The sequence below is a fragment of the Scyliorhinus canicula genome, chromosome 25 (assembly GCF_902713615.1).
Source record: "Scyliorhinus canicula chromosome 25, sScyCan1.1, whole genome shotgun sequence".
Taxonomy (NCBI): Eukaryota; Metazoa; Chordata; class Chondrichthyes; order Carcharhiniformes; family Scyliorhinidae; genus Scyliorhinus; species Scyliorhinus canicula.
In genome coordinates, this window is record NC_052170.1 from 11501250 (window position 1) to 11516702 (window position 15453).

A 15453-nucleotide genomic window follows, 5' to 3' on the forward strand; every position below is an offset into this window, starting at 1 on the left:
GTTCGATCCCGGCTCTGGGTCACTGTCCGTGATGGAGTTTGGACATTGTCCCGTGTTTGCGTGGGTTTCGCCCCCACAACCCAAGGATTGGCCACGCTAAATTGCCCCTTAATTGGAAAAAATGAATTGGGTACTCTAAATTTATTTATTTATTTTTTTTAAAAAGGTTTTTATTTGCTGCCGTGTATTAGTCTGAACACTGATCCTAAAGCCAGATCTACAGTTAAAGTAACGTTGAACATAAAGGATTGAGTGTGCACAAGTCCTGAATATGATCTTGGAAATAAAACAAGTTGATCGGTCAGATTTGTTGACTAATATGAGCACTCACTGCTCCTTTGATGGTTTACTCTAGATGAAGCTAGTGGTTCGCCACTACACCCGACAAAAGTAGGAAGCTCTCTCATACTAACCAGGGCTGAACTGGTGATGCTCCACTGGTACAGCCATGAAGATGCTGCAGTTGGCGTAGTCCCAATCAGGGGTGGGAGGGGAGACAAGAGGGGAGGGCCAGCAATAAGGCCAGATTCCAATGCTGTTCGGCATCTTTGCTGAATAGTGCGCTGGCTGGCTGACGCAGAGGGTCGCGTGCACACAGCCAGATGCAGCGCAGGGGGCCGCGCACACACACACAGCCAGATGCAGCGCAGGGGGCCGCGCACGCACACACAGCCAGGTGAGGGCGCGTAGAGGGTCACACACACAGCCAGATGCAGCGCAGGGGGCCGCACACACACACAGCCAGGTGAGAGCACGTAGAGGGTCACACACACAGCCAGGTGAGGGCGCGTAGAGGGTCACACACACACAGCCAGGTGAGGGTGCACAGAGGGTCACACACACACAGCCAGGTGAGGGCACACACACACAGCCAGGTGAGGGTGCACAGAGGGTCTCACACACACACAGCCAGGTGAGGGCGTGTAGAGGGTCACACACACACAGCCAGGTGAGGGCGTGTAGAGGGTCACACACACACGCACAGCAAGGTGAGGGAGCACAGAGGGTCACACACACATGCACAGCAAGGTGAGGGCACACAGAGGGTCACACACACACACACAGCCAGGTGAGGGCGTGTAGAGGGTCACACACACACGCACAGCAAGGTGAGGGAGCACAGAGGGTCACACACACATGCACAGCAAGGTGAGGGCACACAGAGGGTCACACACACACACACAGCCAGGTGAGGGCGCGTAGAGGGTCACACACACACAGCCAGGTGAGGGTGCACAGAGGGCACACACACACAGCCAGGTGAGGGTGCACAGAGGGTCTCACACACACACAGCCAGGTGAGGGCGTGTAGAGGGTCACACACACACGCACAGCAAGGTGAGGGAGCACAGAGGGTCACACACACACGCACAGCAAGGTGAGGGCACACAGAGGGTCACACACAGACACACACACACACACAGACACAGCCAGGTGAGGGAGCACAGAGGGTCACACACACACACACACACACAGCCAGGTGAGGGCACACAGAGGGTCACACACACACACACAGCCAGGTGAGGGCGTACAGAGGGTCACATAGCCAGGTGAGGGCGTACAGAGGGTCACATAGCCAGGTGAGGGCGTACAGAGGGTCACACAGCCAGGTGAGGGCGTACAGAGGGTCACACAGCCAGGTGAGGGTGCACAGAGGGTCACACAGCCAGGTGAGGGCGTACAGAGGGTCACACAGCCAGGTGAGGGCGCGCAGACACACAATCGCACGCACACACGCACGTTTCTTTAGCAGCTGCAATGAGTACAGGATGAAAGCTACTCACAGTTGCCTCAAATGTGATAAATCTAACTGTGGGGGCTCAAGAGGAATCACACTCAGAGGTGATGCGGGTAAAGAAAAACTACTTCTATTTTCAGAAGGACTGTGCTTCATTTCAGAGTGACAAAAGCGAACAAAAGTGTATATGCTGTAAAATCCTATGCATATACAGGTAGTGTACGCCAGTTTATTATTTTTTTTTACCCTTTTCACAAGAACACCCTCCGGCGCTCATTTGAATTATTACAGAAAACCAAATTACTGACTGGGAGTGAATTCAAAAGAGGTATTTCAATTCATACTGAACTGTAACAATATCACAATGAATTAGGTGCTCAGGAGATGGGGATTTATGGGAGAGAGCCCACTCCATCACTCAGTTGGATTTGACGTTGGGTAAGAAAAGGCTTGGTAGTTTCAGCTTTGACAGTCACCGCTGCAGAGATCGGTGTGTTTCCCCCAAGTACCAACACTGAGCTTAACATAGAAACAAACATTAAAAAACATTTTTGCTTCAGCGTCTCCCATTATAAATGAACAGACATGCGCAAAGTAGGCAAAGTAGGCAGACTCTTCGCAGGAAGGGGACTTCCGAATGACTGCTGGGAATCGTAAGCGACAGGGGGATACTTTTTTTCTGATTGGCCGCGACGGTCCTTTTTCCCCTCCGGGTTGCTGGGGGGGGGGGGGGAGACAGAGAGAGACAGAGAGAGAACGGCAGAGCAGAGTGCATGAGGGGCTGCGGGGACTCAGAGGAGAAGGGGGGAGGAGCTGGGAGTTCCGCAGAGGAGAAGGGGTGGAGCTGGGGACCCCCCCCCAGAGGAGAGGGGGAGAAAAGGAGGGGGAGGGGCATTGGAGTATATGGGGAGGGGGTTGGGGGAGGGGGGGGGGGGGGGGGGGAAAGGGGACTCAGTTGCTGGTAGGGGCCCCAGGTGGAGAGGTGGATGGGCTGGGTGGCAGAGGAGAGAGGTGGTGGTGGAGCCAGAGGAGAGAGGGAAGACGGGCTGCGAGGCCAGGGGAGGGGGGGAGGGCCTTGGGGGCCCCAGTGAGGTGGGGAGGGGGGCCTCAGAGATGGGGTGGGGTGAGAAGGGGCTGAGCGGTCACCCCAGAGGAGAGGGGATGCAGGAGGGGCCCCAGCGGAGTGGGGCGGGTGGAAGAAGAGGTGCAATGATAAGAACGGTTCACCTCCTGGCAGCAGGACATGGCCCTATGTGGGTACTTTGTAACTGCGCACTTCGAACCAGAAGTATACGTAGCGGATCCCAGGGTTCGATATTAGGATCACTGCTCTTTCTGGCAACATGATACTGATTATAACTTGGGTATACGAGCACAGAAGTCAGGATTGTTTACAGACAGGCAACACAGTGGCACAGTGATTAGCAGTGCTGCATCAGGGAACCGAGGACCTGGGTTCGATCTCGGCTCTGGGTCACTGTCCGTGTGGAGTTTGCACATTCTCCCAGTGTCTGCGTGGGTTTCGCTCCCACAACCCAAAGTCGTGCAGGGTAGGTGGATTGGCCACGCTAAATTGCCCCTTAATTGGAATAGATGAATTCGGTACTCTAAATTTATTTTAAAAAAGGATTGTTCACAGACTTCAGGAAGCAGATTGCTGAAATGGGCAGACATGGCAGATGAAATTTAACACAAGTGTGAAGTGCTACATTTTGGTAGGACAGACGGGAAGCGACGATATATATTACACGGCCCAATCTCCAAGGCTAACAGAGTGATCTGCTCACGCAAGCACTCAAATCTTTGCCGGTCGCTCTTGGCTTTAGTAATAGGGGAAAAGAGGACAAAAGCGAGATGGAGGTCCTGTGGGGCAGTGGGTTAGCGTCCCTGCCTCTGAGCTAGCAGCTCCGGGTTCGTGGCCCACCCCAGGACTGGACGGCCAAGGAAGGTGCATTCGTAACGCGGCCAAACAGGTCGAGTGTGTCAGTGTGTAAAATCCTTCCAAACGTGCCAATGGCTGGCAGTAAGAGCGGGGACAGACTGCTGATCAGCCATGGGATGGAAAGAATGTTGCAGCTTCAACCATCACTATCCCTAGCTCCCAGACTACAACGTGGCTGCAATATGTTGCCAGGGCAACGCGGCCTCATCCCAAAACTAAGAACGTTCTGCTAGACCTGGTAAGGCCGGAGAGGGGACTGATCCCTCTGTTTCTCTGTACTGCGGCCCCGGAGCGCTCAAGAGACAATCACAATCCTCTATGCTGGCCTCTTGCACACTGCCAGCTGTAATTGCGCCCTCACGAGTAGTGGTGGTCGCGCCTCCAGCTGCCTGGGACCCAAGCTCTGAAATTCCCTCCCTAACTTCCCCTCTCTGCGCCATTTGCCTCCTTTAAGCCTCTCCTCAAAACTTGCTTCTCCGACAACGGTTTTTGGTCACCTGCCCCTCAAGGCACCGTCTCAGGCTCGGTGAGGCGCGCTTGGGACATTTGATGATGTTAACAGGCGTTACGGAATTAAAGCTCCGAAGAGGAGAGTAGACGGACCCGAACGTTAACTCTCGTCACCGACTCCCGCGGGCGCTGCCAGATCTGCTGAGCAGTTTACGGAAATCAAGCTGCTGTTTTTGCGTCCGGTGACGACAACACCCTTGAGGGGGGGAATGCCGAGAGCTCGGAGGGTACTTGCTCGAATGGTACCGGGGAATGGGAATAGCTCAGCCGGGCCGGACGGCTGGGTCGCAGCGCCAACAGGCCGGGTCCAATTCACGCACCGGCCGCGGTTGTCCGCGAAGGCCCCGCCTTCTCAACCTTGCCCCTCACCCGAGGTGCGGTGGCAGCCCTCAGGTTAAATCACCACCAGTCGGCTCTTCCTCAAAAAGGGAGGATAGCCTCCGGGGCTTGGGGTGCCATTTACGTTTTGACCAGGAACGAGCGGAAGACGACAGGAGCAAGTTGGATCACACGGCCTCTTACCTTTTAAAAGGCATCAGTACTGGAAGGGGAAAAAAAGAGAATTTGTCAGGATTGTATCGAGAGAGCATGCAGGAAAAGTCAGGCAGCCACTCAACGATGGGCTAAATAACCTCCCTCTGCGTGGAATCATTTTCTGATTTTCTGAGCTGCCATTTAGCAGACAGTCGTGACGGAGAAAGTACAATTTTCTTTTCTGGATCTGCTGCGCTGTGCCAAAGAGGTGTTTCTCCTCTCTGCTGTTGACAAGCGGGAATGCTTCAGGGTAGTCATTGCAAGGCAGTTGCCATGGTTACAGTTAGCACTCGCTGATTGAAAAAGAGCGAGTGTACGGCTCTTAAATGCTGGTGGTATGTGGTAAACTCGCTCTAGCTGGACCATTATCTCACACAAAGGACATCTTATCCTCCGCTGCTTTTGGCCGCACACACTGTGCAAGCGGATCCAATGTGCCCGATTCTTCTGCATTTAAGTCCTGCTGTGCAGACCTGCAAGTGCCTCGTTCCACCCCCCCCCCCCACCTTCAATTACCTTGTAATGTTCTTCGCCTCCCTCCTCCTCCTCTTCTTCATCCTCGTCACCATCGTCATCGTGCTCCTCACCGCCGCCATCATCGTCGTCCTCGTCGCGGTCATCCTTCTTCCATTCTTCACGGTGCGGCGTGGAGTGGCTGTCCTCTCCCTCCTCCGCGGGAATCTCCGGGAGCGTAGGGATTTCGACTGCTGCCTGCCGGATCAAACAAAGAGGTGGTCTGAACAGCAAGACTTGGGTTCAAACGAGGTACCAGCGAAGTGGTTAAAAAGCAGACGTACTGAGCCGACTTTACTTTTTCTTTTTAAAATTCAGAGTACCCAATCCTTCTTTTTTTTTTTCCAATTTAGCGTGGTCAATCCACCTGCCCTGCACATATTTGGGTTGTGGTTGGCGAGACCCACTCAGACACGGGGAGTGCGTGCAAACTCCAGACTGAACCCGGGTCTTGGGTGTGGGGACGCAGTATTGCTAACCCCTGTGCCACCATGACGTTCTCTGAGCCAATATTTCCAATGGATCTAGCACCAATTCCTCTGAGGGCACAGCTGGCAAGGACACTCGCTACGTCCAGCGCAGGGCAAAGTCACACGAGGCAGGACATTCAGAGCATGACTCCTGTGGGTTTGCTGCCGTCGGTAGAGCTCACAGCAAGCACTGCAATGAAGGTACTGTGAAAACCCCCTCGTCGCCCCACTCCGGCGCCTGTTCGGGTAACACGGAGGGAGAGTTCAGAACGTCCAATCCACCTCACAAGCACGGCTTTTAGGACTTTGTGGGGGGAAACCGGAACACCCGGAGGAAACCCACGCAGACACGGGGAGGACGTGCAGACTCCGCACAGACAGTGACCCAAGCCAGGAATTGAACCTGGGACCCCTGGCACTGTGAAGCAACAGTGCTACTGTGCCGCCCGGTTACAAGACAGCACGCGTACAAACTGCTTCTTAACTTTGACCAGCTCGGCTCAGAGTTGTAAAGCCATGATGTGGAGATGCCGGCGTTGGACTGGGGTGAGCACAGTAAGAAGTCTTACAACACCAGGTTAAAGTCCAACAGGTTTGTTTCAAACACGAGCTTTCGGAGCACGGCTCCTTCTTCACCTGAAGAAGGAGCCGTGCTCCGAAAGCTCGTGTTTGAAACAAACCTGTTGGACTTTAACCTGGTGTTGTAAGACTTCTTACAGAGTTGTAAAAACAGACATTTGAGGGCAATCTGCATACCCCGACGAGAAAGCTTGACGTGCGCAGAACATACACAGAACAGGGAGCATTTTTTCATCTGATTTGTAATCGAGGGAAAGGCACCCACCTCAGACTTGTACTTGTCCTGGATACCTGCCCAGATAGCGTCCCGGAAGCTGCTAACATCAACCTGTCTGACACCTCCCAGCACACTCTGTCGGAAAAGGAATCACTTTTTTATTTTCAGTTAACGTACGGTTGGCTATGTAATAACCATGATAATCAATCGTTCACCTGTCAATAACCTCTCTGCTGGTTTAATTTTTTTCCAGTGTTCCAGGTATTAAAAAATATTTTAAAATCTTTCACCCCGCCTGTTCTTTTGACCCCGCCCGCTAAACTAAAACGATAGGCGCCCTACAGCTCACCCCAATTTCCCAAATTCCGTCTTTCGGAGCCCAGCATTAGGATTTTACGTCTTTTCTTCTGCGCGCGCATTTTGAAAGCTGTGGGCGCAGAAGGAAAGTCCGCTCAGCACGACGAAGTCAGCCAACCCGCAAATCCACCCGCCAACCGATACTGCAGCTGCTGCCCTCTGGGAAATCTCAAAGTTTGGTTTCTCGCTGCAGGTCCGCCCGGGTGGGTGGGTGAGGGGAGGGGAGAGAAGGGGGAGCATACATCTGCAGACCTCGTCACGTCAGGCTGAGTTGGGAGAGAAGAGTGCATACGAAGTTAAAAATGCAGAGGAATGATAAGAGGGCGAGAAAAAAAGGTCAGCCGTGGAAGGATTTTGGGGAGGAGAAGGGGCAAAAATTGCCAGCCGACGCATACCAGCTCAGCAATTCTAATGACAGGAGGCTTCAAGCCCTATTTGGAAGGCCATGATGCTTCAAACAAAATTGAGGCTTCTTTTTTTTTTTTGGTTAAACTACCAGGTCATTTCAGTTAATCCTTAACGATTCTCACCGCAGTGAGAGAATCATAGAATTTACAGTGCACAAGAAGGCCATTCGGCCCATCACATCAGCACCAGCCCTTGGAAAGAGCACCCCACTTAAGCCCGCACCTCCAACTTATCCCCGTAACCCAGTAACCCCACCTAACCTTTATTGGACACCAAGGACAATTTAGCGTGGCCGATCTACTATACCGCCCAGAGAAGGAAGGAGAGTAAGACAATTGAAGAACAAGATCAATTAGCACTGCACAGTGGCACCATGGTTAGCACTGCCGCCTCAGCACCAGGGGATCCGGGTTTGATTCCAGCCTCGTGGAGTTCGCACGTTCTCCCCGGGTCTGCGTGCGTTCCCTCCCACAGTAGGTCAGCTTATGGCATTACCAGGATAGGGTAGGAGAGTGGGCCTCGGTAGGGTGCTCTTTCAGAAGGTCGGTGCAGACTAGATGGGCAGAATGGCCTCCTACTGCATTGCAGGGATTCTATAAGTCTATGAATTCAAAACTGCAAGGGATAGAACATAGAACAGTACAGCACAGAACAGGCCCTTCGGCCCTCGGTGTTGTGCCGAGCAATGATCACCCTACTTAAACCCACTAACCCGTATACCAACAATCCCCCCCATTAACCTTATACTACGGGCAATTTAGCATGGCCAATCCACCTAACCCGCACATCTTTGGACTGTGGGAGGAAACCGGAGCACCCGGAGGAAACCCACGCACACAGGGGGAGGACGTGCAGACTCCACACAGACAGTGACCCAGCCGGGAATCGAACCTGGGACCCTGGAGCTGTGAAGCATTGATGCTAACCACTATGCTACCGTGAGGCCCCAAATGAAGACGCTCTCAGTCCAGGTCCGCAACCTTCCCTAACCCTAAACCCAAACCCAAGGACCAACAGCGTAAAAAGACTCAGAGGATTAAGCTTTGGTAAAGACAAGAAAACAACTTATGTCGCACCTCTGCTTCCTGCTCAGACACCACGCCATCTCCATCGCTGTCTAATTCTGGATGTGTCTGAATTTCACTTATCGAAACGCTGAAATTGAAAGAGGGAAACTACATTTACAATTCATTTTTCTGATGGTGGGAAGTTAATCTCAAAATCAATGCTTGAAGAAACCGCTGATGCCTTTTACTGGACGATCGCAGCCAGCACGCCATCCCTGAATCAAATGCCAGCTGGTTTGCAAAAAAAGAGGCAAAAAAAAAAAGAAAAAGATATTCATCCAAATTGTATTCTGAAATTAATTTGATCCAACGTGATTGCGGTCCTTAACCTCGGATACTAACCTCGCCATCTAATCGGGAGGAGTACTGCAAATAGGTTTTGTGTTTTGTTTCTTGAATCCCGCTCACTCTTGTTTCGATGCTAAACTTATAACCAAAAGGTCGTCAATTTACGAGGTGGATCCGCAAATGGCAAGGCCTTTTCGTAAGAGCATGCCCAACCCCGCAACGTCTTCGACCCAGGAGGACAAGGGCCGCGGGCGCGCAAAGCTCCCCCCCTCCATACCATCCAGGCTTGGTCATGCCCAGGTCAAACTGGAAATCCCCAGCAATACTGGGCACACAGCTTCAGAGCATGGGGGCTCAAGGTAGTGCAGCACCGCGACCTTGAAGGCAATTAAAGATGGGCAGTAAATGCTGGCCTCGACCCACATCCCATGAACAAATAAGAAACTTTCATCAGCACAGTCGTGCACCGAAGCAAGCGTGCGCAACCACTTGCAATTTTTTTTTTTTCATCATATGTTCATGGACGTCGCTGGCTGGCATTGCCCATCCCTAACTGCCCTTCGGCTGAGTGCCTCGCTCGGCCATTTCAGAGGGGTCAGTCAAGAGACAACCACTTTTAGAGGCAGCACGGTGGCAAGGTGGCTAGCATTGCTGCCTACGGCGCTGAGGACCCGGGTTTGAATCCCGGCCCCGGGTCACTGTCCGTGCGGTTTGCACGTTCTCCCAGTGTCTGCGTGGGTTTCACCCCCACAACCCAAAAGACGTGCAGGGTAGGTGGATTGGCCACGCTAAATTGCCCCTGAATTGGAAAAAATAATTGGTTTCTCTAAATTTATAAAAAACGAGACAACCACTTGGCTGTTGTCTGGAGTCACGTGTAGGCTAGACCGATTAAGGATGGCAGATTTCCTTCCCTAAAGGAAATCAGTGAGTCAGGCAGGCTTTTACGACAATGGTCTCGTAGTAACTAAGACTTTTAATTCCAGATTTATGTTTTTGTTTTATATACCGCATTCAAATTTCACGGTGAGATTCAAAGCCGGGTCTCTCCAGTGCATTGTCCTCTGGATTACTAGTTCAGTGACAGCAACCACTATGCCAACACCTCCCGATTCATCCAAAAGCACAAGGGGGAAAAGGAGATGTCAGTTTCAAAAGTGTGCACATAAAGCCAAGGGGTTCTGGGGCGGCACGGTGGTGCAGTGGTTAGCACTGCTGACTCAGGGTGCCGAGGACCCTGGTTCGATCCCGGCTCTGGGTCACTGTCCGTGTGGAATTTGCACATTCTCCCCGTGTCTGCGTGGGTTTCGACCCCCACAACCCCAAGATGCGCAGGGTCGATGGATTGGTCATGCTAAATTTGCCCCTTAATTCGTAACGTTTTTTAAAAATCTTTAAAATATAAGGTTGGGAGTGGAGTTGGAGCAAATTGAAGCACCTGCTGGCGTAGATCCAGGCCTCTTTTGACTGGTGAGCTCACCGATAAGGAATACGCTGGGGATCTGTGAACGCTGGACAGGGAGAAACACTGTGGCCGCTTTGAGCAAAGTGCCAGTCAAGGGTGGTGACCGTGAGAAATCAGGGAAGCCCATCACAAAATCAGTGCCGCCAACTCCAAGGGGACACAGGAGCAACAACGGTATTCAAAGCAGGCGCTTTTCTTCTTTTTCTTTTTTAAATCGAAGAAAGCCGTGCCAGAGCGCAAGCTGGTAAACTCACAAGCCATCTTCGTCGTCATCCAGCTCCTTGAAGGTTTCGGCAGCCTTGGCTTTCTCCTTCTCCAGCTTGCGTGCAGCTTGGACCTCTGCGAAAACAAAAGGGATATTAATTGAGAGCCACCTCACATTAATTTGGAAATCGGCACCCCACAAGCCTACCGTACGTATTATAAGTCAAGGCCACTTTCCCCCACCTGGTCGACTTTTCTATCAAAAGGAACGAGCTCCCGTTTTATTTTGCGATTTGTTGCGATGGAGGTCAAAATATTGTGTTACAGTCTGGAGTACAATAAACCTGAGTGAGCCGTCATAGAATAGCCCGAAATAAAAAATCTTTTGTCAACACCAGAAAGCATTATTACGCTTTATAGTACATTCCCTCAGCAAGGACACGCAGCACAGCAGGAGCTGTGGCTAATGCACAGGGGGAAAAAAACACCGACAAAATTCAATTGGAAAAAACGCGACAAAGAAAACCACACAGATCGGGGGAAGTACAAGGCCATTTTGCAATCTGGGTTTAGATGCCGACTTTGAAAGATGCTGGATTTAAAACCAGCTCAACCTCCACTCCCTGCAGCTCAAGACTCCCCCCCCCCAAAAACACGAAGGGGGTAACATTTTCTTTGGCAAATGGTCCTGCCAAATATACCGACCGTGGGACGTTTTATTACATTAGAGGTGCTATCCAGGTTGTTGTTGATGCTGAGCACGCCCCACCTACGCTGCACAAATGGTGTTTGGTCAGGCATTCGTTATCCGTGCTGCAGAAACAGTACGGAATGCCATTCTCTTCTGCACCGTGGAGTGATGGTTCATACAAGTTTAAAAATAATTTGCTCGCGTGAATTATTCATGAGCTGGCAAGCTGCTCTTCCTTTTCCAGAGGGTTACTGGCACGCAAGGATTTGAGGGTTTATTTTTTTTTTTATTCGATGAGCAAAAGACGGTGACCACGAATTCCAAACCACTTTCTCGCTAATGCGGGTGGAAAATCAGCCGTTCAGCTTTGCAAGGATCTCTCGCGGCAAATGGCGAAAACGTTTAGCATAGTGGGCTAAATAGCTGGATTGCAATGCACAACAATGCCAGCAGCGCGGGTTCAATTCCCGTACCAGCCTCCCCGAACAGGCTAGAATGTGGCGACTAGGGGCTTTTCACAGTAACTTCATTGAAGCCGACAATACATGATTATTATTATTATAATAAACACCAATGTGCCTGATACGAATGCCCACATTACCACTGTTTGCCCCAACGCGAGATAGAGTTTTTTTTTAATAAAGTGATTGGCAGCCCTCAACAGTTCACTTTCTTTCCTCTCTGCAAAATCAAGTTAAGAGCCCCTACAGCACGGAAGGAGTCCACTCGGTCCATCAAGTCTATGTCGGCCCTCTGAATAGCAATTTCGTCTCAGCCATCCCCCCCCCCCCCGCCATTTGACTTCAACCATTATCCAGCTGAGCCGGCACAGATGGAGTTACCAGGATTTTGTCAGCAGCCTCTTATAATAATAATAATAATCTTTATCAGTGTCACAAGTAGGCTGACATTAACACTGCAATGAAGTTACTGTGTAAATCCCCCAGTGGCCACATTCCGGCATCTGTCCAGGTACACGGAGGGAGAATTCAGAACAGCCAATTCACCTAACAGCACATCTTTCGGGTCTTGTGGGAGGAAACCGGAGCACCCGGCGTAAACCCACGCAGACGCAGGGAGAACGTGCAGACTCCGCACTGACAGTGACTCAAGCAGGGAATCGAACCTGGGACCCTGGAGCTGTGAAGCAACAGTGCTAACCCACTGTGCTGCCCTTGCACCTAGGGTTGCAGCGGACACCCTTATTTCTTCACCCCAAACACTTTCCATCTCCCCAACCATTCCCCCCTCAATCAACTTCTTCAAGATCGCAAACCTGCAGAGTTTTTTCTCCTATCAATCTACGCAGTAGCCTACTTGCTGGTAGACTAAGATGTTTTGCTGATCATAGAATCCCTCCAGTGTAGAAGGAGGCCATTCGGCCTATCAAGTCTGTACCGGCCCTTGGAAAGAGCGCCCTACTTAATCCCACATCTCCACGCTATCCCCAGTAATCCTACGTAACCTTTTGGACACTAACAGGCCAATTTAGCATGGCCAATCCACCTAATCTCACATTTTTGGACTGTGGGAGGAAACCGGAGCACCCGGAGGAAACCCACGCAGACACGGGGAGAACGTGCAAACTCCGCACAGTCACCCGAGGCCGGAATTGAGCCGAGGTCCCTGGAGGCGTGAAGCAGCAGTGCTAACCACAGAGCCACCCGCATACGCTCTATTACCTAACGGGGTGGGGGAATATTGTGTTGTTGGGTGTCGAGGTACTTTGAAAAAGTACACCCAGGCAGGTTTTATCTACAAGGCTGCAGAAGGCGTTTGTGTCGAACTTACACAGATAACGGGACAGAGCTGAAAGCCAGCTCGAAAGATAAGAGTAAAGTAAACCACAAGATTATGTCACTGAAACGAACTCATTTGCTATACATCCTGTGAAGATAGAGGCAACATCATCTGCTGGCCAAGATCACAAATGCACTGACTTCTTTTATCACAGTTACAAAAAAAAAAGGAAGATAATATTTTGAATGGTAATTTTTATCAGAGGATTTAGCACCATCATGTGGCCAGACATGAAATGTGTCAAATAGGTAACTGCAGCTGATGGCCACCACACATGGCTCAGGAGCAACATCAGCATACAAACCATAGACCGACAGAATTCCTACAACGCACCGACCCTCTGACCTCGGTGCCCCACCCCCCCACCCCCACACCATCCTCATAACCCCAACTAATCTGCAGCTCCTTAGACTTTACGAGGCAATTTAGCATGACCAATCCACCTAACCTGCACATCTTTTGGACTGTGGGAGGAAACCGGAGCACCCGGAGGAAACCCACGCAGACACGGGGAGAACGTGCAGACCCCGTGCAGATAGTCACACAAGATCGGAATTGAACCCGGGTCCCTGCCGACCACTGTGCTGCCCCAGGAAATTCCCACATTCAATCCCCCCCCAAGACGAGGCAGTGTTGATTTTCTGCACACATGACAACAGCAGTTGTCGGGCGGTATTTTGGGGGGGGGGGGGGTGCGCATTCCTGATTGCTGATCAGTGACTGCCACTGGGGCAGTACTCGGGACAGAACTGGGTTCAGCCATGGTGCCCCCTTCTTGGTTGAACAGGTTGCCAAGACTCACCCACCGTTGAGATCCACAAGTCAATGGGTACAGTCCCACAGGGTCATCCCCATCTGAGGTGCCCTACCCCAGAGAGCACTCGCGTCTCTAGCAGAAAGGGGGGACGGTCCCACAAAATTGAGTTCAACGCTGGACACCCAGGGGAACTAAGGGGGGGGTGGGATTCTAATCCCCCCATTTTCGGTGGGCCTGAATGGCAGAGAGGACAGAGAATAGAGCGGGGATCACAGAACGTCTTTACGCTGGCAGGCTCCTCCCCGGTCGACTGTCCCCACCCATCGCTGATGACCGAGTGGGAATCCTGACTTTAGAAGTCAGGATCCCGATTTACATCCGCTTGAATATTCAGATCAATGACATTCTCCCCCCCCCCCCCCCCCCCCCCCCATCCCCAACGTTGGACGGTCCATTCACACAAACGTGCCAAATTATGACAGATCCCCCCACAATTTGCAGCTGGTGCCCTGAACCCACTGGGGATGCACAGACTTCTTTTTTTTTTTAAAAGGCTCTCTGATCTTTCAGGAGCGGAGGCCGCTGGTGACATCGTGGGACCCGCCGCCTTGATTGTCTTTTCACCAAGTGTCAAATAACAGGACAGTAATAGCCGGAATTGCAGCCGGCACGCTCTGCCCTGCCTTTCCCGCCCGAGTCACAAAAATGGCAAAATTCCACCCAAGAGTTAATAATTGAACTTCCTTGCATCTTGGAACAGAAGGTTTTCCAAGATGAACCAGAACGCTTTGTGATGCCAGAGGAGAGAGTACAGCTCGGCGACGCCGTTGAGTATTTTAAATCGGTGGAGGCAAACGGATTCTTGTCAGGCAAGGGAATCAAAGATTATTGGGAGGTGGGGGAAGGGGGTGTGGGAAGGGGGTGTTAGATGGGAATTTCATAGAATTTACAGTGCAGGAGGCCATTCGGCCCATCGAGTCTGCCCCGGCTCTTGTAAAGAGCACCCTACCCAAGGTCCACACCTCCACCCTATCCCCATAACCCAGTAACCCCACCCAACACTAAGGGCAATTTTTGGATACTAAGGGCAATTTAGCATGGCCAATCCACCTAACCCGCACATCTTTGGACTGTGGGAGGAAACCGGAGCACCCGGAGGAAACGCACGCACACACGGGGAAGACGTGCAGACTCCGCACAGACAGTGACCCAAGCCGGAATCGAACCTGGGACCCTGGAGCTGTGAAGCAATTGTGCTATCCACAATGCTACCGTTCTGCTCTGTAAATGCTTCGCAGTACTTCGTAAATCCTTGCGCAAGGATGACGGGGAGGACACCCCACCATGCGTGGCTAAAGCATACTTCCCTGACCAGCAATAAAATTAAGGCAAGGAGATTTATCGACAACACAGTGTGGGGAACGGTAACAGTTAACAAACAGAACGCTTTAAAGGATGAGGGCAGTAATCAGGAAGATTGGAGAAAACTCTCTTTGAAGTAAACACCTATAACCATTTGGACAAATGGTTTGTTTTCAAAGGATTCAGGAACAGCTACATCATGAGGTCTTATCTGTGACTTGCACCTTTGTTGCATGTGTGTAAAGGAACGTTGGAGGGCTCGAAACATAACCAGAAACCATAAAACCAGCTATCAATAAGGATGGCTGTGTGCACCCAGACAACAAGCGTCCCACGCTCACTCGATGCTCGTTATGGTGAACCGCAGAATTTGAGAGTTTAAGAAGAGTTATCCATTCAACTCGAAACGTTAACTCTGCTTCTATCTTCTCCCCGTGTCTGCGTGGGTTTCGCCCCCACAACCCAAAAATGTGCAGAGTAGGTGGATTGGCCGCGCTAAAATTGCCCCTTAATTGGAAAAAATAATTGGCTAATCTAAATTAAAAAAAAAA

At 51.3% G+C, this 15453-nt stretch overlaps 1 protein-coding gene across 1 annotated transcript in view; it reads right to left on the reverse strand.

Moving 5' to 3' along the window:
* Positions 1-15453, reverse strand: part of prkcsh (protein kinase C substrate 80K-H) — a 71598-nt gene that overhangs the window by 29383 nt on the left and 26762 nt on the right. The window contains exons 7-10 of the mRNA XM_038784587.1: positions 10343-10427; positions 8345-8423; positions 6552-6638; positions 5241-5435 (exon numbers count right to left, since the gene is read on the reverse strand). Of these exons, the coding sequence (XP_038640515.1) occupies positions 5241-5435; positions 6552-6638; positions 8345-8423; positions 10343-10427 (446 nt within the window). The remainder of the gene's footprint in view (positions 1-5240; positions 5436-6551; positions 6639-8344; positions 8424-10342; positions 10428-15453) is intronic.